Source organism: Procambarus clarkii, chromosome 69 (genome assembly GCF_040958095.1).
Source record: "Procambarus clarkii isolate CNS0578487 chromosome 69, FALCON_Pclarkii_2.0, whole genome shotgun sequence".
In the NCBI taxonomy this organism is placed as follows: Eukaryota; Metazoa; Arthropoda; class Malacostraca; order Decapoda; family Cambaridae; genus Procambarus; species Procambarus clarkii.
In genome coordinates, this window is record NC_091218.1 from 16,021,832 (window position 1) to 16,048,986 (window position 27,155).

General features: G+C 38.7%; 2 protein-coding genes across 3 annotated transcripts in view; one reads left to right on the forward strand and one right to left on the reverse strand.

The window, feature by feature from the left end:
• Positions 1–27,155, reverse strand: part of LOC123772155 (patatin-like phospholipase domain-containing protein 4) — a 54,605-nt gene that overhangs the window by 25,124 nt on the left and 2,326 nt on the right. For both annotated transcript variants that reach the window (XM_069311065.1, XM_069311064.1), the window contains 2 exons: positions 4,719–4,979; positions 1,648–1,760 (listed from right to left, as the gene is read on the reverse strand). In XM_069311065.1, the coding sequence (XP_069167166.1) occupies positions 1,648–1,760; positions 4,719–4,864 (259 nt within the window). In that variant the 5' untranslated portion in view covers positions 4,865–4,979. Of the gene's footprint in view, positions 1–1,647; positions 1,761–4,718; positions 4,980–27,155 lie in introns of those variants that run through there.
• LOC123772270 (small glutamine-rich tetratricopeptide repeat-containing protein beta) lies at positions 5,404–25,296 on the forward strand. The gene is made up of 6 exons (XM_045765356.2): positions 5,404–5,529; positions 7,141–7,350; positions 8,270–8,419; positions 10,296–10,397; positions 13,222–13,348; positions 16,022–25,296. The coding sequence occupies exons 1-6, from the start codon at positions 5,509–5,511 to the stop codon at positions 16,165–16,167; spliced, it is 756 nt and encodes a 251-aa protein (XP_045621312.2). The 5' UTR covers positions 5,404–5,508; the 3' UTR covers positions 16,168–25,296.

A 27,155-nucleotide genomic window follows, 5' to 3' on the forward strand; every position in this document is an offset into this window, starting at 1 on the left:
TGCTGTCCGCTCGGCCGACCGGCTCCCTGTTTATTCCAACAGGGAGTTGGTCCCTGTTTATTCCAACAGGGAGTTGGTCCCTGTTGGTCGACAAGCTTGGTCCAACAGGCCCACACATTCAGCACTTCTTGGAGAAAACTAGATAGTTTTCTCTTGAAGATCTCCATGGTTATTCCGGCAATATTTCTTATACTCACTGGGAGGATGTTGAACAACCGTGGACCTCTGATGTTTATAATGTTAGATTGTGCTTATGGCACCCCATGGGATTGTCTCCCAGAAATTCTGAGCAGTATGTTTTAAGTGTAGAAGACATTTATAAATTCTAGAGGATGTATTTTATGAAAATGATGTATGATGTAGCGGTAGCTCGAAACAACAATGAAACCCACACAGTGTAGCAAGGCATGCAGTTCATGCACTCAAGATCATTTAGTAAGAGTACTGTATCTGTCACGAGAGAGCAGAATAAACAGGGAAAACTTGAAGAAAATATTAACAATCCTAATTAGAGTCCAGGCAGACTTTAACAGAGCTTGAGAAAGGACATGTTAATACATGGTAAAGGATGACTAGACACGTTGATGCAGACATCTTACTGGAGTGGCATTTCCAGCCAATATGATGCAATTGTATTAAGCTTAGACATCAACTTCACGTCCTTAACAATTTTAGTCCTGCTGGCCAAACGCTAGAGAGTGCTGTATCACTGCGTAGCTACCTCTTATCGACACTGAGATGATGTCGAAAGAGAGTGAATACAACATTCTCTCACCTGCCTTTTGTAAGGAAAGCCAAAGAAATATCTTAATAAAAATAAACCTACAAAAATAGCCATGAAGCCAAGTGTGGGTTTTAATAATGCCAACAGCTGATCTAGTAAGAAGAGAGTGTAGGGAGTGATGACTAATATTTTTAAATTATTAGGGGAAAGTGCCAAGCCATTACAACTTTATAGCACTTGGAAGGGGTCAGGATAAGGATTTGGGACGGGACGGGGGAAAGATGAAGACTAAACCACACACCAGAAGATGAGGAGACGGTGACGTTTCGGTCCGTCCTGGACCATTATCAAGTCGATTAATCTTCAGCCACGTTTTTGTGACTCATCGTCTGTGTAGGGAGTGATACTATAGGATACAGTACTGCAATAAGGTAATTGCTGTAGCTATTTCTTAACATTAATGTACCTTTAAATAACATGTTTCACAACTATTTCATTTCAGCTCTATTTTTTGTATAAAGTACAGTTTTTGCATAGACCAAGTCAGACTCTGGAATATCTAAATGATAATTAGTGTGAACATCAATGGGTACATGATACAGTATCCTTGTAGAAAGTATTTCAAGCCTTTGTTAGCATTGCAGTAGTTATAGTTTTGTATAAGTAAAGAGCACATATGATTCTTGCTAGGTGATATTAGGTCTGAGGTAGTTAGTGGTGTTTGAACCCCTTGCACTGATACCATATGTCAGATATGGATAGAGGAATGAGATACTGTAGTTTGAGAAGGGCTGATTGAGGGACTTATTATGTTTAGTTAGGGCAATATGCTGTATGCAAATTTTATTTATTATTGCGAGTGCCATCACCTGCTTACACAGCATAACTACAAGTGCTAACTCAACAATTTGCATAGTACTCACCATAGCCTTCAAGGTCCAAGTCATTATTTACAGCAATGTCCAGAAGATTGTCGCCTTCCTTCCCTTTCACAGTGAATTTTGTCCCATCTACTTTCTGGTATGATACCTCGTACCTGGTGCAGTTTTAAAAGCAGCCATTATTATTATTATTATTATTATTATTATTTATAAGGCAATTTCAACTTCAAATACAGTACATACTGTATATTTTTTTAGGTTTAGTAAAATCCATTTCTTTTTTTCCTTTTTGTTTTTAGTGAATTTGCGAATGATGGAGTTAATGAGTAAAAGAGTATGTGCATGAGTGAAAATGTGCTTATCTATTAGTATGTATGAGAGTGCCATTTAAATTTTGGGTCCTACCTCATAAGAAACTTTCAATTTCTTAGTTTTGTTTGGCATATGTGCTCTTTTAAGTTTCAAATGGAGATTACTGCCACCAACACTTTTCCAGTGTATTAAACTTGTGTGGATTATACAAGAGTGAATGAGCAAATACTCGTCTAAACTTGCTAGAAAAATTCAGCTCTAGTTCCTCAGCAATAGTGAATGTGAGTGTGGGATGGACATGAAGCATCATGTATCCTCTGAAAATCTAGTGAATTTTCAGTGTGGCTGTAGAATAAAGTTTCAGCCTTTTCCACCACTGGCTGTCTAATGCATCGAGTCTCATTTTCCATCTGCAGTATGCATAGTCTAACCAAAGTCTTTCTCATCCCTATTAATTATGTCTCTAGCATTGCTATACTCTTGTTCTATTGATTATTTTGGTATTTTGCCACTGGAGACAGGAAGGCTGTAGGTTTAACAAGGTTTCCCTAGCAAACAATGAAGCTGTTTGCATATTAACTTAACCAGTTTCTGAATACACACACAACTTTGCTAGGGCCAGATTTTTTTTAACATTTGTTTTTGTACCATATAATTCATCTGCTGGTACTTGGTGTATTTAAGCTTCAGTACTTTGGTCCTGCCTCTGAACTTAGGTAATTATGCCTAAGTGTAATTACCCAAGTGTACTTACAGGATGAGAGCTACTCTCACGGAGTCCTATCTTTCCAGCACTGTCATATAATACTTTAAACTACAGTACTGACAGTTTTGGCCTCCACCACTTTTTCACTCTGTCTACCACTACAGTATTTATGAAAGTGAATTTTCTCATATTTTTTCGGCAGGTTTGTTTAGTTATTTTAAATATATGACCTCTTGTTCTTGAAGTTCAGCAGTCCCCGTGGTGTAGTGGTTAAGACACTCGCCTGGTGTTTCACGAGTGCTTTGTCCTGGGTTCGTATCCTGGCCGTTGAGGATTTACTGGGTGTCAATCATTAACTGTAGCCTCTGTTTACCCAACAGTAAAATGGGTACCTGGTTGTTAAACGATTTGGCAGGGTCATATTCCAGGGAACATAGGATTAAGGACTTGCCCGAAATGCTATGCATGCTAGTGGCTGTACAAGAATGTAAGAACTCTTGTATATTTAAATAAAATAAAATGTTCCAGGTCTCAGGAAGTCTTCCCCTATCAATTTTGTCAATTCCCATTACTAATTTGTACTTAGTGATCATATTGCCTCTTTTCTTCTATCTTCTAGTTTTGGTATATTTAATGCCTCTAACCTTTCCTTGTAGCTCTTGTCTTTCAGTTCCAGGAGACATTTAGTTGTATGTCTGCACCTTTTCATATTTGTTGATGTGCTTCTAAAGACATGGGCCCCATGCAAAAACTGCATATTCCAGCTTTGGTCATAAAGGTTGTAATTTTTTTTTTTTTAGTACACTATCCATGTACTGTATAGTATTTAAAAGCTATTCTGAAATTGGAAAGCGTAGCATAGGCTCCTTGCACAATGTTTTTTATGTGATCCTTAGGCAATATTTTTCTATCTAGAATCACCCCTAGATCTCTTTCTTTATCAGAATTTTTTGAAGATTTTTCACATATTTTGTACGTTGAGGGGTCTATTTTCTCCTATTCCACTTTCCATAACATGGCATTTATTCACATTAAATTTAATTTGCCAAGTAGTGCTCCATACACTTATTTTTGGCCAGGTCTTCATGAAGGGCATGACAATTGTCTAAGTTTCTTATCTTCCCTAGTATTATAGCATCAACAAACATGTTCATATAATTGTGTATTCCTTCTGATAGGTTGTTTACATAGACAATGAACATTATGTACCTACAGTGTGTATGACTGTGTGTCTGTATGTAATTACCTAAGTGTAATTACAGGATGAGATGTGGTGTCCCATCTTCCCAGCACTTGTACTGTGTTGTGTGTGTGTGTGTGTGTGTGTATCTGCGTGTCTTTTGACTGAATTGTCAGTCTTTGAGTATGTGTTACATGACACTGTATTCATTGGTTTAGCGGTGGGCTTATAAAGGCCTAAGAATTGCAATTATTATTATATAATATTACCACAATAGCCAACATACCATTCATCACGTATACATTTATACAACCATTAATACTTCACTATGTAGGACCGAGAACAGGGGATGCTTTTTCACCCACAGAATTAGCCCATGGAACTGCCTACCCGCCGAAGCCGTAACTACCAAAACTCTGCTGAATTTCAAAATATAACTGCAAAAGATCATCATGGCAAATGGGGAGGGGGAAGGACATTCGACAAGCTGCCGGCTTCCTGTACTCGCCGAGGCTACTAAAGTTAGTGGGTCTCGGGTAAACAATATAAGGCATCACAATTTACACGAACAACACATCGAAATCACAATACCGTGATGCATCAAATGAACAAATCAACAAGGGCTGTGACGAGGATTCGAACCTGCGTCCTCTGATTTCTGGCTGCAATTCTTATGCCATGTCATAGCTCAGTCGATTAAGCCAGCGTCTGGGATGCTCTCGGACGAAAGTTCGAATCCTCGTCACGGCTCTTGTGGATTTGTTCATTTTACACAAGCAACAGTAGGCAGGGATCCAAAGAGGCGCACCAATCGAGCCATTCACCCTTCTGCAGGTATTTCCTGACGTCACTGATGAATGTCAGTGTTGCTTAAGCACAGTATAAGACCAGAAACACAAGGCTCAAAACTCTCACCATTCTTTCTTGGCCTGAGCGAGGCCCGGTGAATATGATAGGTGACGTACAGGCACGGCCAACGCCGCCCCTCTCAGCTTGCCATGGAGCCCCAGGAGCCTGGCGGTCCTGGTCACCAGCAGGAGAGACGAGGGTGCAGCAGCCATGGTGGTGAGGGCGAGAGTTGTGCTGAGTAAGGGTGATGAGACGCAGGGTGGGCAGCAACAGTAAGGGTGAGGGATGAGGCAACCTCCCCCGTATCCCCCCCCTGCCTTCTTGGATCTGTAATATGAAGCGCTCGTTATCCCTCTCAACTTGTTCTAATCTCTTATTGCCAAGTGATGTCTATGATATATTCTTGTGTTGTGCAGGTTTTTATTGTCGTTTGTTGCGATATCTTGTTAAATTTGTCATGTTCTGGCGTGTTTAATTTGTCGTGGGGATTCTGTTGGAGGTTTTTATTTATTGGTAATTTCGTATTCTGCAGTGGTGTTAGGGAATCGGACCAAAACTGTTTAGCCTTGAATTATTAAGCAAGAATTATTTGTGCATTGTAAAAATTTATTTTTTATTTATTTAATTATACAAGAACGTTCATTGGGTTTATGAGAGTACATATCATTGATATTTTTACATTCTTGCAAAGGCAGTAAAACAAAGCCACTGAGTATTAATATACAAATATATCCTTATATATATTTTTAAAAGTGAAGAATTTGAAGCAAATATTACCCACGTGACTGAACTTTACCTGAAAATTGTATTGCTTCCGTAGCCTCGGCTCACTAGAGATAAACACGGCCGATCGAAGATGTCAACAAATACTGAGAAAGTGAGTTAAAAATGGATAAATTACCACGTGCAGCGTATGTATGTAAGCAGACAGTTAACTGGTAAATCTTTCGGAACAAGCTGCAGAAGTTTTCAGTCTCTTGCTAATTGGTTATCATTAGTTTGAGGTGTTTATTGAGCAGGGATCGTGTAGTTCCCTCCTATGTGAGAGGTGCTCCATTGAATGTTAATTGCTTCTCTGATCTTAACACTGATTGTTTGGACATTACTTTTCCGTCCAGCACACGGGCCTTCTACTTAATTTGTGTATATATGAGCTAAATAATGTTGCCCTGTTGTTGCAGAATGTTTTTCTTGCAAGCCTAACTGGCATTTTATTAATTTTATGTTAATTATGAAGAAACCATTAACAAGGCTGCACGGAATTAGCTTGATTTTGAAAGGACTTTCTAGCTTCAATCCATTATTGATATCTTTCCAATTACATTCGCTTGCTGTTGTCCTAAAGACCTCACATTTAAAAAATTTTTATGTTTCTCAAAAATGTTGGGATTTCTTTTAATGTTTAGAAGGTATTGCAGATGATCTATGTTACCTCAGCTCTTAAGTGCCTCATTCTTACTTGCCTTAAGTACCACTGTCAAAGCTAGGAAAACTGTTCACATCCTAGATAGTTTTCTTCATGAAGTGCCTGACCAACCCGGCTGTGGTGGATATATGGGCCTGCGGGCTGCTCAGAGCAACAGCCTGTTACACTAAGCTCTCACAAGTCAAGCCTGGCCTTGGGTCAGGCTTGAGGAGTAGGAGAACTCCCAGAACCCCATAAAGCTATTATCAAGCTTATGAATAAATCCACAAGGGCCGTGACGAGGATTCAAACCTGCGTCCAAGAGCATCCCAGATGCTGCCTTAATCGACTGAATCCTCGTCACGGCCTTTGTGGATTTGTTCATTTGATGCATCACGCAATTGTGATTTCTGTGTGTTACCAAGCTTACCTGACATTCTTAAATGATTAGTCTCCTAACTCAGAGTTCTATCTCTACTCCTTATCCTGCCACCTCCATGGCTGCTGCTTTCTGAAGGTTGTGAGTTGTGTACATGAGTATGACCTCATGGGCTTAAGGCTAACAAAACTATAATGGGTAAAAATTTTCCCATGCAATGATTACACTAGAGACCTTTTGCAGAACAAGCAACATTCTCATTAATAAATATTAATACTGTATTATATAGTTTGAAAGAGCAAAAAGTTAACTTTCAATAGAATTGTGTAACTAGAGCCCATCTAACCCAATCTAACTAAAGGGTTGTGATTGCAATGGATATAGACTATAAAATCATATTCCAACATAAATTATCAATGGTGGTTATTGATGTAAATGAGTTTACCCACTCTGCGCAACAAAAGAGCATCTTACAGATACAGTAGTGTCTGTTGCTAATTTATTAATATTTACAGAGAAATTTCACTTGCATATATTGTAGATAGGGGGATGCTGGATAGTATCATGAGTAGGATAGACTTCTACATAAATGAGTTTGGTTTGTTATAAATTGAAGCTGCCTTTCCCAGATCAATTGACCTTTCCCATATTCCTATGTTCTTACGATATTACTATATTACTACTGTATGTATATTGATTTATAGGTGACCGAATTACGTGAAAGAGGAAATGAGTGTGTTCGTGCTGGCAATTATGCAGAGGCCATAATACATTATTCACATGCCATCAAGATTGAAAGTTCCTCTCCGCAGCTCTACAGTAATCGTTCCTATGCCTTCCTCAAACTTCAGCAGTACTACCATGCACTTGAAGATGCCAATGAAGCTATTCGACTTGATCCTGGGTGGGCAAAGGTTTGTAACTTTCAGATATGGTAGATTTGCTGTCAAAATTTTGGTGACAAAAAATTCTAAATTTTTTATTTATTTATCAATCAATTAAACCGAGCCAAATTACACTGTCATCCACAAGAACACGTTGAAATATACAATATACTGCTCTGGCTAAAATACAAACATGAAGATTGTAAGCTGCAGTGGTCCTATTAGTCAATAATTTCCGTGTTTCACCTTCACCTCATCCCCAGCTATATATTTGGAAGCACAAAAACTTGTAACCTTCACGACCAAAGTTCACATTCGCTCCAAATATCTACCACCTTTGGGCTACTCATGCCTGTGACACCTCTTGGATGTCTTAATCTTCATCAATCAATCGGTCACCTGAGAGAGCCATGCTCTCTTAACCAGGCCTCCTGTCAGGGAGGCCTGTGTATGAGATTGAGTTACTCTTTTACCATATAATTTTATTTTAAACAGTACTGTACCAACATGTGATCAAACCAACCTCCAGACATTCCTTTCAATGGTTTCTTACCATATCCAGAAAAAAAAATAGGTTTTTTAACATACAGTATGTACTTCTCTTAAAAGCACATAGACACTTTTCAACAATTTCATCATTTATATGGAACCATGTATGTTTTATGTATGATATATCTTTATTTAAAATATACATTAGTGATACTGTACAGTACATAACTACAGTACAGTATCTTTTATTTCATACAATAAAACTTAATTTACAGCCATTGACATTTATTCCTGGAATCAAAGTCCCCGTGGCCCAATCTTTGATCAGGCCTCCTGGTTGGTGGTCTGGTCAACCAGGCTTCATTATTATTAATAATAAATATGAAACAACTGTAATTCTTGAACAAACTAGAACAACTTTTGTTTAGATATCTTAATCCATATTTCTTTCATTTTACAGGGATATTTTCGTCGGGGAGAGGTTGAGTTTGCTACTAGTCACTTTGCGCAGGCATTGGAGTCTTACCGTCGTGCTTCCCAGTTGCAGAACGACCCTACCTTACTGGAGTGTGTGTTGCGAGCTAACAGAGAAATGACTCGCCAACAAAAGGTAAGAAAGGGAACATACAACGGAATTCAAACAGCAATAGACCTGTTTGCCAAATTATCAGTCCCCGTGGCGCAGTGGTAAAACTCGTCTGGTGCTTCGTGAGCGGTTTGGCCTGGGTTCGTATCCTGGCCTGGGAGGATTGACTAAATGCCAATCCTTAACTGTAGCCACTGTTCATCCAGCAGTGAATGGGTACCTGGTGGTTAAACGAAGTGGCAGGTCATATTGCGGGAAAAATTACGATTAAGGACCTGCCTGAAATGCAATGCGTGCTAGTGGCTTTAGAAGAATGACGTAAGAACTCTTGTAAGTATATATAAATAAAAAAAAAAGATGCAAACTGAATTTATTTATACAGGATTATTAACTAGTTTTGGCAAACAGAATAACAGTTTTAACACTTTTGCTGGCCCAGCGGGTGACCTTCCGCACACCGCAAGGTCGGCCGAGCATTGCCCGTGAGCACACACCCTCACTCCAATGTTTACACTCTTCTTCAGCTTTCTCACTTCAATTTTCATACTATGTCATTCAATTTGGTATCAAATTTTTCACAATAGAATGCTAAACAGGGATATTTACATATACCTGAGAACATACTGTATAAGTCTCACTTATCTATACTTTCTACAAACACTCAATAACTTTCCCTCATATGTATTTCATTTAATGCTTTTGTCATGGATTGGATCTGTTCTTTATCAGTATCCATCTGAAAGTCAATTTGCAGTGTTTATAAAGCTGGTAACAACAAATACAGTACCTGAGATAAAATAACCGGAATGAGGAACTTTACGAGTTGAGAGGAGGCCGTGGCTGTCACGAGCGAGGTCAGGAGAACAGTGAGCCTCCAGCGTGAGTGGGCGCCCACACGGCAGGGGCCAGGATGCCACTGAGTCTACAGAGAATGGGCAGACGTTGGCGTGCATTTTAAAACAAGTCCCATAGTATTCAGACGATAAATGAAATTTTTACAAATGTTTAAATTAATGATGCCATTTGCATCATCATGCACTCTCCAAATTTTGGTTCTGTGATGGAATATGTGTGATTGGTCAGCGAAAGTGTTAACACTTCCAGACCTAAGGATGTGCTCTAGGCTACCCAAATGTCAGGGGTTACCTACTTGTGAAGTCAGTACATTTTGGCTTTATGAGGCCACCAAAACTATAAAACCAAAAATGTTCTGAGCTTCAGCATCTATTGCTGATTCATTGGTGCAATATTTTGACTTTAATAAAGCCAAAGTATACATTTTCTGAGGGGAGCCCTTACGGCTCCCTGGAGCTATCGGGCTAATATGTGATACATTAGACCAGGGCTTTAGTCAATGGAGTTCTGCCTACCAGGGACCACGAGCCAGAACCTGGTCCCCTCAGAGAGGCATAGGGAGCAATGGCCCTGGAAAAATTCCTCTGTGGTTGGGGGTTTACACTATCTGCCATCGACCAGCCTGATCAACCAGGCTGTGATTCATACGTCAGGCTGCGAGCAGTCATTTCATACAGCCTGGTTGACCAGTCCAGCAATAAGGAGGCCTGGTCGATGACCGGGCCACAGGGACGCTAAGCCCCGGAAAAACTCCAAGGTAAGGTAAAGGTAAGGTAGGCACCCAGAAAGGTAGGCGTAACAAAACAGACCCCCCCACTAGGTAAGCAATGTTCAAACGAAAGCCGAACAGAGAGGTAGAACTCCCTCAATTCCCAAGGAAACAAGCAAACATCACACCACCCTGTACTTTATACATTTTTGGCCTATACCAGGGATTGTTTTTTTCTCTTCATTTTATAAATCTTTGAATGCCTTTAATTAATGAAAAATGTATTATAGAAAGACAAACATTTGAGTTAGGTTGTAATTGATTGTAATTTTACAGGTAGATCAGCAGACGCCGTGGGTAGGTGCAGGCATTGGACTAATCCTGGGAGTGCTGGTGGTGGTAGGAGATGCAATCATTGCCAAGGAAGCAATCCTCACAGTAAGGTTTCTATATATGCTTGTGTAACTTTTTCACTTTTTTTTTTACATGCGTATTCTTTTGAAATGTAATTTTTTATTACAGTATTGTACAGTATTGAAGACCTAACATCATTACCAAATTTGCCAAGAACCTTTTCATTTTCATTTTGTGATCTCTCAGAAGGCAATTTTCTGAAGAAGAACCTGAGTGTATGAATATGTATTTTTATATTATTTTGTTTACTAAAGGCTGAAAATTGATGTAGAACAGTTAGAATAGAAAGAGATAGGTCAAAACAAAAAGAATACCTGTGCTGGGAAGTAAAAAGTATTATTTGAACATGCTGTCTTTGAAGAATTAGAGTATAGTGCTGAACTTTCTATTGGGCACAGAACAATTGTGCTCACCTAGTTGTGCTTGCGGGGGTTGAGCTTTGTCTCTTTGGTCCCGCTTGTCAACTGCCAATCAGCTGGTGTACAGTTTCCTGAACCTATTGGGCTCTATCAAATCTACATTTGAAACTGTGTATGGAGTCAGCCTCCACCACATTGCTTCTTAATGCATTCCATTTGTTAACTACTCTGACACTGAAGAAATTCTTTCTATTGTCTCATTTGGGTACCAAGTTTCGACTTGTGTCCCCTTGTTCATGTTCCACCCATGCTAAATAGTTTGTCTTTGCCCACACTGTCTATTTCCCTGAGAATTTTGTAGGTGGTTATCAAGTCTTCCCTTACTCTTCTGTCTTTCAGGGACGTGAGGTTTAGCTCCCTTAGCCTTTCCTTGTAGCTCAGACCTCTCAGTTCTGGGACTAGTCTGGTGGCATACCTCTGAATTTTCTCTAACTTTGTCTTGTGTTTAGCTAGGAATTGCCTCGAGGATTGGTCTGACAGAAGTGGTGTACAAGGTCCTGAATGATTCCTTACACAAGTTTCTAAAGGCAGTTCTTATGTTGGACAATCTAGCATATGCCGTTGATGATATCCTTTTGATGTGGGCTTCTGGGGACAGGTTTGGTGTGATATCAACCCCCAGATCTTTCTCTCTATTTGACTTGTGCAGGATTTCACCTTCCAAGTGGTACCTTGTGTTCAGCCTCCTGCTCCCTTTGCCTAATTTCATTACTTTACACTTTCCTGAGTTGAACCTTAGTACCCATTTTCTAGACCATTCATCCAATTTGTCCAGGTCGTCCTGTTATCTCTGTCTATCTTCATCAGTCTTGATTCTTCTCATAATTTTTTCATCATCAAGAAATATTGAGAGGAATGAGTCTATACCCTCTGGAAGATCGTTTACATATACTGATTAGAAACAGGATGGGTCCAAGTACAGTGCCTTGTGGGACTTTGCTGATAACATCTTGCCACTCTGATGTCTTCCCCTCCTCACAGTTACTCACTGTTTCCCTTATCCACTGGAGCACCTTACCTTTTACTCCTTCATGTTGCTCCAACTTTTGTAACAGCTTTTTATGTGGGTAGTGTCAATGGCTTTTTGACAGTCCAAGAAAATGCAGTCTGCCCACCCTTCTCTTTCTTGACTGATTTTTGTTGCTTGGTCATAGAATTCTGTTAAGCCTATGAGGTATAATTTACCATCTCTGAACTCACGTTGGTGGTGTGTTACAAAGCTATTTCCCTCCAGATGTTCTACGAGACTTTTCCTCACGATCTTTTCCATCACCTTGCATGTATGCAAGTTAGGGAAACTGGCCTGTAGTTCAGTGCCTCTTGCCTGTCACCCTCTTTGTATGCTGTATAGAGACTACATTAGCTGTCTTCCAGCTTTCCGGTAGGTCTCCTGTTTTCAGTGACCTGTTATACACCACAGAGATTGCACACTTAGTGCTTCTGCACCCTCTTTTAGTATCCATGGTGAGATTCTGTCACGACCAATGGCCTTCATTCAGCTCCAATAGATTCCTTTTGACCTCATCACTGGTGAGCTCAAATTCCTCCACTGCAGAGGCAGTGGCAAACCAAATTTTGGTTTGCTGCTGCCTCATTTAGTGCAGGGGCTTCTCCTTGTTCTATTGTGAAGACCTGGAATTTCTTGTTGAGTTCTACGCCCACCTCCTTGTCATTCTCTGTGTATCTGTTCTCCCTTTTTCTCAGTTTCCTCACTTGTTCCTTCCCTTTTGTTTTCCTCCTGATGTGGCTGTGCAGCAGTTTTGGTTGGGTCTTGGCTTTACTCGCGATGTCATTTTCATACTGTCTCTCTGCTCCTCTCCTGGCCCTAAGGTACTTGTTCCTGTGTGGGCATCTGAGTTTAGCTGATAAATGACTGGCCCCTCCAGATTGAAGACCATGGTCATATAATCAACTTAGAAGGAATAGATCATATCGTAGCCTTGACACTAAATTAGGACATCTTGTAAAGGCTCTTGTGGCATCAGATATTTTTTCTTTACATTATTATATATTATTTTGATATAGAACTGACCAACACATTGCATGACTAATTTTACTTGACAACTAACAGGTTCTTTTAAAATGTTCTGTCATATTCTATATAAAATATTCTTTAATATTCTACATACTGTATATATTCCATGTCGAATTTAGATTCTATGTAGAATCTATATAGAATTACAGTATAATATTCATATATAAATTCCAAAATATTCTACATATAAAATATTTTTTTAAAATATACATTTAGTTGTAGAGTACAAAGTTGTGACTTTATTTGTAGAGAATGTTTTACCAACTACAAATAAAGGTGACACATTTTAGTGTTTCTCAACTGAATCTAGCTTTTCGAGTGAAGCCTGTGTATGGTAACAGTTTTAAGAGGCAGTGTGCATACTGAACCACAAATCTTTTCTTTCTTCTTCCAGCACCCTGTCCTCCAGTCAGTCGTCACTATCGTGTTTTCACTCCTAGGCTTGGGCCTTGGCTTTGGCTACAGAATGTATATTCAAAATCAACGCAAGTCATTATTAGAGCCGCCACTTGACTTTTTAGGTAAGCACCAGCAGATTTCCAAAGTTATTATGAGTGCTGTGACTAACACTGAAGGCAGTAAGGACCTCTGACAATTATGGGTAACAGAGATGAAATAATGAACTATATTACTTATTTATTTTTGTTGTTATTTATATTACCTGAATAGAACCACTGCAGGTGGCAATAAAACTGTTCTAGAAATTCCGAACAGAGAAGCTGGTCAAAGTGAGCCTTAGAATATAGAGGCAAGGTGAAGGGGATTCAGAAATAGAGCAACATAGCAGTGGTAAATAAACAACCAAGGGGGAAAATTACCTGACCACCACCACAGACAGTAATGACAACTCGCAGAGCACAACAAAAATGCTGAAGCCATTTAATGATAATGATATGAGGTTCAAATTTTGCTAAGCAGGAGGATCACCATTTGCATTCCATACAAATGGGAATGCAACAGTCTTAACAACTCCACACACAAATATCTGTAGAGAACCTGTGTAGCTCGAACTGTTGATCTGCTGATAGAGATGAAGAGCCGGTAATGGTTCAGGTGGGAGGAATACAAAACCAGGTCTGGAAATCAGTCCTAAGATATTCCAGGCCATTGACGTGCAGGTGCTAGTGGGTGCAGGGATGGAAGTTGGAAGCTCTGTATTTCCTTTCTCTTTCACAGGTATACATAACTTTTCCAAGCCTCCAAGGTGTTTGTGATTTCTCTTTTCTCTGGGTGAAAGGACCCTTCTTTAACTCACAGGAATTACAAGGGCATATCTGCAAAACCTTCTTTTTCACCTTCTTGTGGCACAGGGTTTCCTTTGGCTTCTCAGTAAGACTCGAGGAATGACCCTTCCTCTGTAGTAGTAGTAGTAGTAGCTCTATATGAGGCATTTAGTAACAAAATGAACTCATGTCCTTTTGACCCTACTTAGGTTTAGGTCACCTCACACAGAAGATCAGTCAACTGTGATTTTTGAGCAGGCCCAGGCTCTCCTCCAGTCTATGTGTTTGGAATTTCTGTACAAGTAGTAGTTTGAACTCCACCTGTGTAAGGGACAAGTGGCAGAAATCCAGATTCAGCTTCTCCAGGTGTCCTCTTGACACCAGTATCCGATGGCATGGCAATTACTAGTCACCTGGCCCTCAACCAATTCTTTTCTTTTTCTCTCTGATAACTGTAAGGGCATTCTTTATCTGACTTGAAGGAGAGGATGTTCTTGCTGAATACAAAATAGGCCAGCATTAATGCATCCCCTCAAGTTAGGTTTCATGCCTTAACATTTGTTTTTTATCTTTACATTTGTCTAAGTTTTTAAATTCTTCCTTCTGGTGCTCTGTTGGAATCTGTCTACTTTCTCAGCAGAAGTTTAGCTTTCTTGGCACCAGAGAGGTTAGGGTTTTGTCCTTTAAGGATTTAAGGTCCTTTAAGGATTTAAGGTCCTTTAAGGATTTAAAGGACCATTTTTTTTCTTGTGCTCTCTATAGGTAACAGAGTTAGCAAGTTTCATTCCTTGCTTTGGGGATTCATTTTATTTGGTAAGGAACACTCATTCATGGGTCTCTTATCCCAACATGGGTTTCCTTGCAAAAGATAGCACTTCATCCTTTCACCGGGGTACTATTGTCACTCAGTCTTGGCTCTTGCATCACACTTTTGTTTTGTCTATGTCATTGAGCCTCGGCATTAGTTATCAGTTTTGCATCTATTGTGGAGATTGGTCAAGTTTTGCCAACTTTAAGGTATATAAATTCTGGAAATTTGCCACCTTTGCTTCCATCTTCTTGTCAGGCAATTTAGAACTCCGGGTTTTTTGGTGGATCATCTGCACCTTCACTGAATTGAACCTTCCAAAGATTCCTCACTTGGGTCTCCAGCATGTGGCCCCAGGCGCACTTTGCTCCCTCTCACTGAGTCTTGTCAATGTTGGTTGTGCTGGTGTCATCGTCTCCTGTTCATTTGTTTGGATCGTGTGCACTTCACCTTCATCTTCCCTCAGTCATTATTCTCTGACCCAGATGAGTTTCTCCATTTAGCATGTTTTCTTCTTTGCTTATACAAAATATTTAATATGGAAGAAGCTGAATGTGATAGCTCAGAAATAAGACTTTGGCTTAATGTGCAAGACTTCCTTTGTAGCAAAATCATTCTGCTGCTCTTGTTCCCTCACATTTTTTCCCTCGTCTCCTGTGTGCAGAATTACTTTTTAAAGTTGAGTAGCACATGGGTGGACAATATGGGTCAAGTAGTCAGCAAAATGCTCATTTGACTGTTAGTGGTGGTGGTGCCAAAATATTGTTTAGAATGATTGTTGCTTGTACTCTTGCCAGGCATTCTGGGGCAAGACTGATTACTCTCCATTAACTCCCTAGCATATATTTGACTTTGCAGATATGCTTTAAAATTCCTGCAATATTTTGTATGAACTTCTCTAATTGTGCTTGCAGTGGTTGAACTTCAGCTCCTTGATTCCATTGTGCCCTGGACACAATCAATCTGGACACAATTTCATTGTGTTTAGGATGTCCACAATTTCCATTGTGTCCTGGACATAATTCCATTGTGTCCTGGACACAATGGAATCTTTAAATACCAGCTGAATGGTTTTGCTCAAAAAATGCTTTTTCATATTAACTCAAAATCTAATTTTCACCTAGTCCTTTGATGTGTAAAATATTAATTGAACTTTGCTCTAGGTGTGGATGATGGTGATGCTAGAAATGGAGTTAGTGGAGCAAGAGAGAAAGCTGGTGATGGAGGTGGTGATGGGGAAGAGCGCCGCCACCACCCTCGATACAACAAAGCGCAGGCCCGCCACCGCTACAAGAAGGGCAAGTCGTAGAGAATCGCCCAGCCAGTAATAGATCCTGTCATATTTATATGTAGGCAAATGTGATTTTTTAAATTGTTTGTTAAAGGTCATGTGTGTTTTTTCATTGGTGAAAACTTGTTCATCTCCACTATGTCATGCTCTCAGATAGAGCTAAGGATTTACTTCAGGAAACAGTAAAATGTAAAATGACATTACAGTTCTGTACTTTGCTAAAGTTTGTTATAGCCGTTAGTTGTACAAATGTTAATACTTTTGCGATCCAGTGACACTAAAACATGTCATTCACACTCCGACAGTAAACGTTGCAATGAAGCTAAAACGAGTCATCTAATTGCTATTCACAAAACATTCATATATTCATTGCTGTCATGCATAATCTATTATATATTTATACACTTTTTTCATCTGTCCTCTAGAGTATTCATTTGCGAACATTTTGATATAAAATTTATAGTTATAACACAACAAATAACTGAGAAAAGGTGAAATGATTGTAAACATTTTTATGCATTGCTGAGCAGGACCCAGACAGTGCCCTATGTTTACAGTCGGCAATGTGTGGAGAAGAACATAAATTATTATAAATACGCTATTGTTTTTGCATCTATACTCCAGATGCGAAATATTTGCGAAGATTTTGATACCAAATTTATAGCTATAAACCGACAAATAATTGAGAAAATGTGAAATGGTGGTTATAAAACTTCCCATCACTGAGCAGCCCGTGAGCAATGTGGTGGGAGGGCCAGAATGTTTATGCTCGGGAACATGTGGATAGGTCACATCGCCGAAGTGTTAATGAGCAGTCAACAATTTTTAATGTGGTGCTTTGAAATTTTCTTTGCTTAGATGAAAATGAAGGGCTATGTGATATTAGACCATTTTAAAGTTTGCTCTGCCTCACATAAAGGTGATAAAAGCAAAATATGATTATGATACATTTTCAGATGCCACGACTGCCATTAAGCAGAGACCTTATGGCTGGTTGTGGTATCGTAACTTAATAAAGAACTTGGGTTCCTATGCTGTAGTCACTGCTGTATGTAGATTTTTGTTGTTCTTGTTCACTGTTTCCTACAAATTGGTAGATAACAAATTTATATATTTAGGTAGAATATTGCCCTAGCACTTAATACATCATGTCAAACTTTATTATTGCTTACATTCATATTTTAATAGTATGTATTGATATAATCAGAGACCGAGTGATATGAGGAGACATTACATAAGATTGTCTATAAATGGGATTTGAAGTTAAAGGTGCAGCTGCAGCTCATTAAGCTAGTTTTGATAATTTCTGCTTTATATTTTTTTATGTAACTGGCTGATTAAGTTAGGTAACAATGGCCACCTTTTTAAGAGGTCCTTCTGAAGGAACCTCTTCTATTGGGTATTTAGATTACATAATTTAGTTGTTTTGTATTTACCAGCAAAAATGCTGACAAAGGAACTATTTCAAAGAATCAACTCCTTTAGTATAGCTTTAAAGAGGTGCTTCTGAGGTTATTTTGAGATGATTTCGGGGCTTAGCGTCCCCGCGGCTCAGTCCTCGACCAGGCCTCCCTTCTGTTACCCCCCAGGAAGCAGCCTGTAGCAGCTGTCTAACTCCCAGTTAGACAGCTAGGTAACAGGCCTAGGTTTACTGCTAGGTAACAGGGGCATCAGGGTGAAAGAAACTCTGCCCATTTGTTTCCGCCTCCACCAGGGATCAAACCCGGAACCTCAGGACTACGAATCCAAAGCGCTGTCCACTCGGCTGTCAGGTACCTCTTTTGCATATTTAAATTACGTAATTCAATTGTTTTATACCGACCAGCAAAAATGCTGACTTCGGAACTATATTGCAAAGAATCCTCTCCTTTAGTATAGATTTTCCTTTTCCGTGATATTTTCTTGACAGATGTTTCTCAAAGATTATAACTTCAATGCTTGTTTTGACAGGCAACAAAAATATTTTATTTTATTATATACAGTATATATTTAAGAGTAAATTATAATTATGGTTATTCTGAAAACCACAGTAGTAGTATGGTTTGGAAAACCCTGTTGGGCACTTGTTGAGGTCTCCCATAGCGAAGGGTGAGGCTGTATCCATGCAGCCACCCACCCATCCAGTTACTTGCCAGAGTCAGTGGTGCATAAGTTGACTGACCGAGGGCAGTGAACATCATCCATGTTGCCTGGTCTGTAGACCTTATTGTTTACGAAATATCAGTCATATTTCATATAAGATTCATTAAGACTGAGATTCCATTTTTGAATGACTGGCACATTTTCTTATAACTATAATATTTTTATAAGATCTTTTCTTAAGACTGTGGACAAATACGAGATCAACAGAGATTCGTGAAACAAAGAGAATCGCTGCAACGTAACTGTGGGATAACAAGATGCCGTGCCATCTGTTGTGTTGTATTTATACTGTATACTTTGCTTATTTATGACTGCCATTTTCTTTTTATGTTGATCAAACACTGTATTGGTGAAAGTAAACAGAAAATGGAATTGTTCAATTACTGGGATACTTCATTGTATGTATTTTTGCTGCCCCAGCTTCTTCAGCCAAAGAAAGATATTCATTATACAAAAAAAACATTTAATTTGGACTAAAATTTATTAAATATTCATATTTAATTGCATGTGAATTGAGTTTTTGTTGTTACTTGCAGTGTTCTGCTTTTTAATAAGGGTAATCTTTCACATGCAAATGATAGTACAATTAAGGAAGCATTGTGGCAGCTGGATTAACAGTGTTTACTAGTGACCATTGTGACAGCTAAAGAGTATGGCCTAGTGACCACTGTGACAGCTAAAGAGTATGGCCTAGTGACCACTGTGACAGCTAAAGAGTATGGCCTAGTGACCATTGTGACAGCTAAAGAGTATGGCCTAGTGACCACTGTGACAGCTAAAGAGTATGGCCTAGTAACCATTGTGACAGAGTATGGCCTAGTGACCACTGTGACAGCTAGAGAGTATGGCCTAGTGACCACTGTGACAGCTAGAGAGTATGGCCTAGTGACCACTGTGACAGCTAAAGAGTATGGCCTAGTGACCATTGTGACAGCTAGAGAGTATGGCCTAGTGACCACTGTGACAGCTAAAGAGTATGGCCTAGTGACCACTGTGACAGCTAAAGAGTATGGCCTAGTGACCACTGTGACAGCTAAAGAGTATGGCCTAGTGACCACTGTGACAGCTAAAGAGTATGGCCTAGTGACCATTGTAAAAACTAGTTTAATATTGATGACTAGTAACCACTGTGGTTAGCTAGTTTAACTAGACAAGTGACCACCATGGTACCTAGTTTAACAGTGTTGACTAGTCACTACTGTAACAGCTAGTTTAACAGTGTTGACTAGTGACCACTGTGACAGCTAGTTTAATCATATTAACTAATGACCACTGTGACAGCTAGTTTAACCATATTAACTAGTGACCACTGTGACAGCTAGTTTAACCATATTGACTAGTGACCACTGCGACAGCTAGTTTAACCATATTGACTAGTGACCACTGCGACAGCTAGTTTAACCATATTGACTAGTGACCACTGCGACAGCTAGTTTAACCATATTGACTAGTGACCACTGCGACAGCTAGTTTAACCATATTGACTAGTGACCACTGTGACAGCTAGTTTTACCATATTGACTAGTGACCACTGCAACAGCTAGTTTAACCATATTGACTAGTGACCACTGTGACAGCTAGTTTAACCATATTAACTAGTGACCACTGTGACAGCTAGTTTAACCATATTGACTAGTGACCACTGCGACAGCTAGTTTAACCATATTGACTAGTGACCACTGCGACAGCTAGTTTAACCATATTGACTAGTGACCACTGCGACAGCTAGTTTAACCATATTGACTAGTGACCACTGCGACAGCTAGTTTAACCATATTGACTAGTGACCACTGCGACAGCTAGTTTAACCATATTGACTAGTGACCACTGTGACAGCTAGTTTAACCATATTAACTAGTGACCACTGTGACAGCTATTTTAACCATATTGACTAGTGACCACTGTGACAGCTAGTTTAACCATATTAACTAGTGACCACTGTGACAGCTAGTTTAACCATATTAACTAGTGACCACTGTGACAGCTAGTTTAACCATATTAACTAGTGACTACTGCGACAGCTAGTTTAACAGTGTTGACTAGTGACCACTGCGGCAGCTAGTTTAACCATATTGATTAGTGACTACTGCGACAGCTAGTTTAACAGTGTTGACTAGTGACCACTGCGGCAGCTAGTTTAACCATATTGACTAGTGACCACTGTGACAGCTAGTTTAACCATATTGACTAGTGACCACTGCGACAGCTAGTTTAGCCTCAGGTAGCATTTTCACTTTTCTATCTGTATGGAGTTTTCAAAACCAAATTAAGTCTATAATTTATGCTGAACATTTGTTTAAATTTTTTGGACTGTAGGCCTACATATAACTTTATATGGAAGACTAGATTTGAGGTAGGTTAAATAACACCCTGAAGGAAATCTTGAAATGTCTGCATTAATACTATATATACTGTTCTAAAGTTTTAGAAACCATGGGTTGTATTCATTCCGATGAAGGCTCTCGGCTACTAAAGAGCATCGGGTGAGATTTTAGGAGCGCTACTCAGCTTAGTGTAATCTAGAAGTGAAGTACAGTAGCAGTATATATTAATACAATCTAGCAGCTATTTTTGTCATTTGTATTGTGATGGGCTGCAGCACAGACCATGGGTGAAGGCTAGCTACAGGTTTACAATTCCGAGTAATGTATCATGATAGAAACTGAACACCGGTTATCTGGCACGGAATGTGATGCAACAAATGTACAAGACATTGGTGCAATGTACAATATTGTTGGTATGTTAATTACTTTCAGGAAATGACATGTTAATTAATGGGTAATAAATACTAAATAATATTGTAATACTGTAAACTCTCTTTTATTGGTGATTGAAAGTAATGCATTGAATATTAGAAAATTGCACCATATTGTGGGTGTTCCAGGATGTTGGTATTGAGATGAGAGGAAGGTAGGGGGAAGAGGTCATGCTCAGTCATTATCATTGCTTTAACATAGAATTCCTTGTTTCATTAAATGCTAAACTGTCATCCCTCTAATTCCTTGCAATTTATGTCCATTGGCCTTTTACACGATTATCAATTTACAACCCTTGAATTTTATTTATGTCCTTACTTTATACAAATGTGCTAAATGAAATGAAAATATAAGTAATAAAAAACTGGATTTGATGAAGCTAACATGGCTAAATTGATTGTGTTACGTGGTGTCCATATGACTTGCTTCACCTTAAATATCAACGAAAAGAATTTATAAGACAACAGGAAAATCTGTTGGTGATCCATAAGGAGCTGGAGCATGAGAAGAGAAAACCTTCCCCAGATGTGTCTGGATAAATATTTTCAAATGGGGGAAAGAAAACACCACAAAAGATCTCGGACACCTAACCATCAACAATGCTTACAAGGAGTCCAGGGGGAAAAGAAAGTAAAATAGAGAGAGATCCCTTTCCAAAGCAGGTGAAAAGTCAGACAGTCCTGCCTCTTTGCTTCAGGAACTATATAAGTAGCACTCACCCCACACTAAGCCCTTAACACACTGCTGCTGTGTCTAGTAAGCACGAATGTATTATACTAATTCTGTATTTTACCATGTTTAGATATTTTTGGATATTATTTGAACTTTTTATCTTTTCTGAGCAATGCCATCCTGACTATATACCATTGATTATTCTGCAGAAATAAGTTTCTACTTATGTCCTTTCAATTAAGTTCCCTGATTTCCAGGATTTAATCCTAGATGTAAGTCGAGGAAATACCGTATTGGTTATTCTTGTTTTGCTATTAACTTAACTTTCATTACTGTATTTATTGTCAGTGTAATATAATCATGCATGTTATTTTCTCCATTATTGGTCTCATAGCCTTCCTTGTTTCTCTCTTTATTTAACCAGACAGGAAGTTTGCATCTTGCCATTCAAGTTTCAGAATTTCCCAGTGGGCACAATATCCAATAGAGATGTTGATTTGAAGCTGAATCAATGTTATCAGTGTTGACGATGTTGATTTGGCATTAAAATGGCATTGCTCTTGGATATTGTGCCCACTAGGTAGTTGTGGATACTTCCTATCTTCAATATATGTTTGGCGCTTTTTTCTTTTTTATCAGAATTTATAATGTACAGTATTACTATGATCATTATCCTCAAAATTGACATATCATTTAATGACAGATGAGACTTACAAGTTGTCTGTATTTATATTCATGTCGACAACATGTTCTCTGCATTATTATCGTGCACACTTCACCCTGATGGCTGCGTCTTCTAACCGCAGAGTCTGTACCATTTCAGCGTTGACCCAGAATGAATTTACTGTATTAGCATTCCCTGTTGGATCTTTGGGGTTCATTCTTGAGATTATTTGTGCATTTTGCTATCTTGAACAAATCTGTAATTAATAACTGTTGTTTGATTGACTGGGCTAACATGTAAATAATAAGTTATGTTTTCTTGTAACCCAACTTGTACCAGCGATGAGACAAGATTGGTAACCATTACTTGTTATTGTATTCACAAGACTTCTCCCTCTAAAGATAGAGATTTCATTACACGCACCCATTGATGACACCCCGCTAATGTCAACTTAATAATGTCACTGGATTAATCCATCACTGCTGTACTGTATATCTCTACATGCATAGATAGATCCAGGGACCAGATTCACGAAGCAGTTATGCAAGCACTTACGAACCTGTACATCTTTTCTCAATCTTTGGCGGCTTTGTTTACAATTATTAAACAATTAATGAGCTCTGAAGCACCATGAGGCTGTTTATAACAATAACAATGGTTGATTGTGAAGGTTTCGTGCTTGTAAACTGTTTAATAAATGTAACCAAAGCCGTTAAAGATTGAGGAAAGATGTACACGTTCGTAAGTACTTGCGTAACTGCTTCGTGAATCTGGCCCCAGACTTTTACATACTGTATGTTGTATGAAAGTGTAAGATTAGTTTGTAAAAATTGCCATTTTAGGTGTATTTATAAACTTTTAAACAATTTACTGTAGTGTCAATGTAAATACAGCAATTTTAAGTGCCAGAACTTTAAAAGGCACCTATGCAATAAATGTCACATAAAACAGCATTAATACTCAACAAGGTACTTTGAGTGTCAAGCTTCTACAGTTTAAAGAATGAAAGTTTATTTAAAAATTATTGTACTTTGGAGATTAATGTGCATTAATCTACTTGACATTAATGGGTCAAGTAGAGTAGTGTAATATTGTACTCCGGGGAGTGATGAGGTTGTCAAGTAGAGTACTGTAATACTGTACTCTGGGGAGTGATGAGGTTGTCAAGTAGAGTACTGTAATACTGTACTCTATCTTTTTGTTGATGAGCAATATTTAATTTAAGCGGCAAAAACTAGCATTTATAATTCAGAATTGTGTCCATGCAATCAGTTTTAAGTGTGCAAGATCTTTATTTATAGTTGAAAGCAATTCATTCTTTCAGGATTCTTTCAGAAAGTTCATTCTTTCAGGCTGAGCAAGACTATCATCACATTTAGCAAAAATCAGTGCTCGTGTGTTTAACTGTGACTAAATTTAAACATCTGAGAATTATAATATGTTGCAGTAATTGTAACTTCTGTTTTAGGATAATAGGAGACTTTGTGAGTGCCTTTTTATTTTCACCTTATACTGGGCACTCAGTAGCTATGTGGGAGGGAAACCTTCTAAATGGATCCCATCAGAATGGGTTCATATCTTAAGGGACAACACATTTAATTTCAGTACCACAGTAATTTTGATAATATGTAGCACAATTTCTACTGTTCCCTGACCAGTGGTGTAGTATTTAAACAACAGCACCGAAGTCAAATTTTTCCCCGTTATTCAGGGTTAAAACTTAATGTAATTGAGGTCAAAACCTAGTTTTTATTCTTAAGATTCGTTTATCGTATTACAGTATAGTTAATCTCTTTGCATAGGTGAAGATTTTATAGTTCAATTCATAGTGTTGTACGGGTACAAGTTGCAGACAGGCAATTTATCACCGCTTATCTATAGTCTTGATCCATTTGAAGCTTTAATAAGGTTTTTTTTTTTTTGCATTACTGTTATAATGATTTGACTACCCCCTGTAGACTATGCTGTGCTTATTGTGTATTGTTCATATGGGTAAGGTTAGACGTAAACCAGGCAAAACTGAAGGGTGTAAAAATTTTTACAAGTCTTAAAGGTAGGTGGATTTTGAAGTGAAATGAAGGCGAGGCTGGTTGGATCCACAGCGTGGTGTTAGGTAATGAGCCGTTTTCATACTTGTACAACTCTTATCATTTATGGATGCTCAAGCTAACACTATTTCTTCCACTTACTGAGGGACGAGATAAGCTTGCTGTATATCCAGGCTATTTGATTAGGTTGGGGTAAGATTATTTTAATTGTTTTTTCCCAAATGAGTCCAGTTACACTTGGGACATTTCTTATGTACAGTATCCAGAATGAATCTGGATACACCATTCTGCAGCTGTTTTATTTATTTAAATTACAAATGAAAATCTGAGTAATATGGGATGAAGTGTGCTGTGTTCTTTGGTTTCCACTATGGTATACGTGGAGTCAGTCACTACTAAAAGGAACCACTATATCAGCATAAACTATACAGTACAGTTAAGGACTGGGTTTTATATGGTTTCTTGAAGTATGTATTCCTTACTTATTACCGAGTCTGCTTACTGATATTTGTACAGTGATGTGGAAAGTGATACGATTTTGTTTATAGTTCTTGTGATACTTGAGTTATATATACATTCTGTATTTTTTGCTTAAAAATACTGAAGGTTTTAATTAGAAACCATTAGATTTTAATTGTGTTTCTTGCTGTGGTTGTGATACTGGCAGAATGCTCAGTCACCAAAGCGTTGACATATTTCCACAAGGCCACTGATCATATTTTTCTCGTTACTAATATTCCTACCACGTGTGTGTTCTAGTGCCCTCCGAGACAGATTTAATATATATATACTATAGGGCTAAAATTCAATATTTCAATCTTATTTAAATTTGTGTATCAATTTTTATATTAAAACATTTCCAAGACTTTTTCTTATTAGATCACCCAAGTGAGTTATACAATGACCGTATGTTCTCTACTTTAAGCTTTATGGATGAGTAGTCATATATTTTTAGCTACACTAAAAATTTTTTTAGCTTTTGAACAGAATGCCGAATTATTTATTTTCTTGTCCCCGAGAAAGAAATGGACGTTGGAAATGTGTTCTCACGTGAAATTGATGCCAATGCCACTGCGGTGACTCACAGATGTAGATGACATTGTGTCCTGGATTGGGCTTTTAACTCTTGGGTCCTACATGAATCCCCAAATTTAGTGGCAGTTTAGAGAAGAAAAAACTGAACTTTCATGTTTAATTCAAGGAGGTTTCTTGGTTTTCTGGCTCATAATGGCCAATGGTAATATTTTGACCTCTAATTATTCTCAACTTCTCTTCACACTAAATGTAAATATATAAAATGAATGCTTTTATGAATGATAAAAGCTTTGTGTATGCCATGTAATATTTGTTGCAAGTACTTTATGGTACTCGCCATAAATATTCCAAAGCAGACGAGATTTCTAAAATAGAGGGAATAGAGAGAACCTATCCGGGGCGCAGAGACGCGATATAACACCTAATTATTGAGTCCGTCTCAAAGCTCTCAAAATGTACTGTCTGGAAAGGAGACGAGACAGGTATCGCATAATAAATACATGGAAGTTAATGCAAGGCCAGGTCCCAAATTTGCACAGTAAAATACATTGGAGCAAACGATATTACAGAAATTACAGAACCAGTGAAGAGGTGTCAGGGAGCCGGTCGGCCGAGCGGACAGCACGCTGGACTTGTGATCCTGTGGTCCTGGGTTCGATCCCAGGCGCCGGCGAGAAACAATGGGCAGAGTTTCTTTCACCCTATGCCCCTGTTACCTAGCAGTAAAATAGGTACCTGGGTGTTAGTCAGCTGTCATGGGCTGCTTCCTGGGGGGTGGAGGCCTGGTCGAGGGGACACTAAAAAGCCCCGAAATCATCTCAAGAAGATAACCGTCATATCAGAGAACACTGCATAAACATCCGAGGTCCTCGACTATTCAATATCCTCCCAACAAACCTAAATATTGCCGGAACAAAAGTGGACGTGTTCAAGAAACGATCGGACAACTTCCTGTAAGAACTGTTGGACCAAGCGGGTTGCAGGGAAATAGGTAGGGCCTGCAGGCCACTCTGTTCTCGACATCCTCATAATGCATCTAAAAATTTGTTACTGGAGACTACTGATCATATGACCTTGTATGACTATCCTGTGCAATGGCAATTTTAGCATCATGAAGCTTGACACTATGTAACCCTTTATATAGTCATACAGCAGCTGCATAAATGCAGATATACCCAAATATGTTAATAAAATAAATCCAAGCTTATTAGACCACGTTATCAAGTCAAGCAAGCCTAGCCCCCAGGACAGGTTTGAGGAGTAAAGGAACTCTCAGAGCCGACTTCGTGTATACTAAAGGTACAATCCAGGTATAAACTATATGATGAATTATAGTAATTTGCATAACTTTGAAATTACGAAGAAAATGTAGCATAAATGGTATTATAAGACAATTATCAATATAGAAATGAGTTGTATGTCATCACTCGATTCAGGCGCTTGCCATAATCCAACTCTGAACACCCAGGACATACAACAGCGGCCTCAGAAATAAATTGCTTGTGATCAAACTGTCTATCAAACAAATTGCTTTAATAATAGCAGAACCTATAGCTCTCTGCCAGTGTTAAACAACTATATTTTAGACAATTGCCTGTGGATGGCAGAGGACCCCATACCCATCCTGTTGGTAGCAGTGGAGGAGGTTGTTTATTCTGCACCCAATACTCATCCAGCAAGAGGTAGTTT

Excerpts from the sequence above, each read along its gene's own strand:
- LOC123772270 (XM_045765356.2), top strand. The coding sequence starts at position 5,509 with ATGTCAACAAATACTGAGAAA. Across the intron at positions 8,420-10,295 it reads AAATGACTCGCCAACAAAAG|GTAGATCAGCAGACGCCGTG; the intron begins GTAAGAAAGGGA and ends GTAATTTTACAG. Across the intron at positions 13,349-16,021 it reads GCCGCCACTTGACTTTTTAG|GTGTGGATGATGGTGATGCT; the intron begins GTAAGCACCAGC and ends ACTTTGCTCTAG.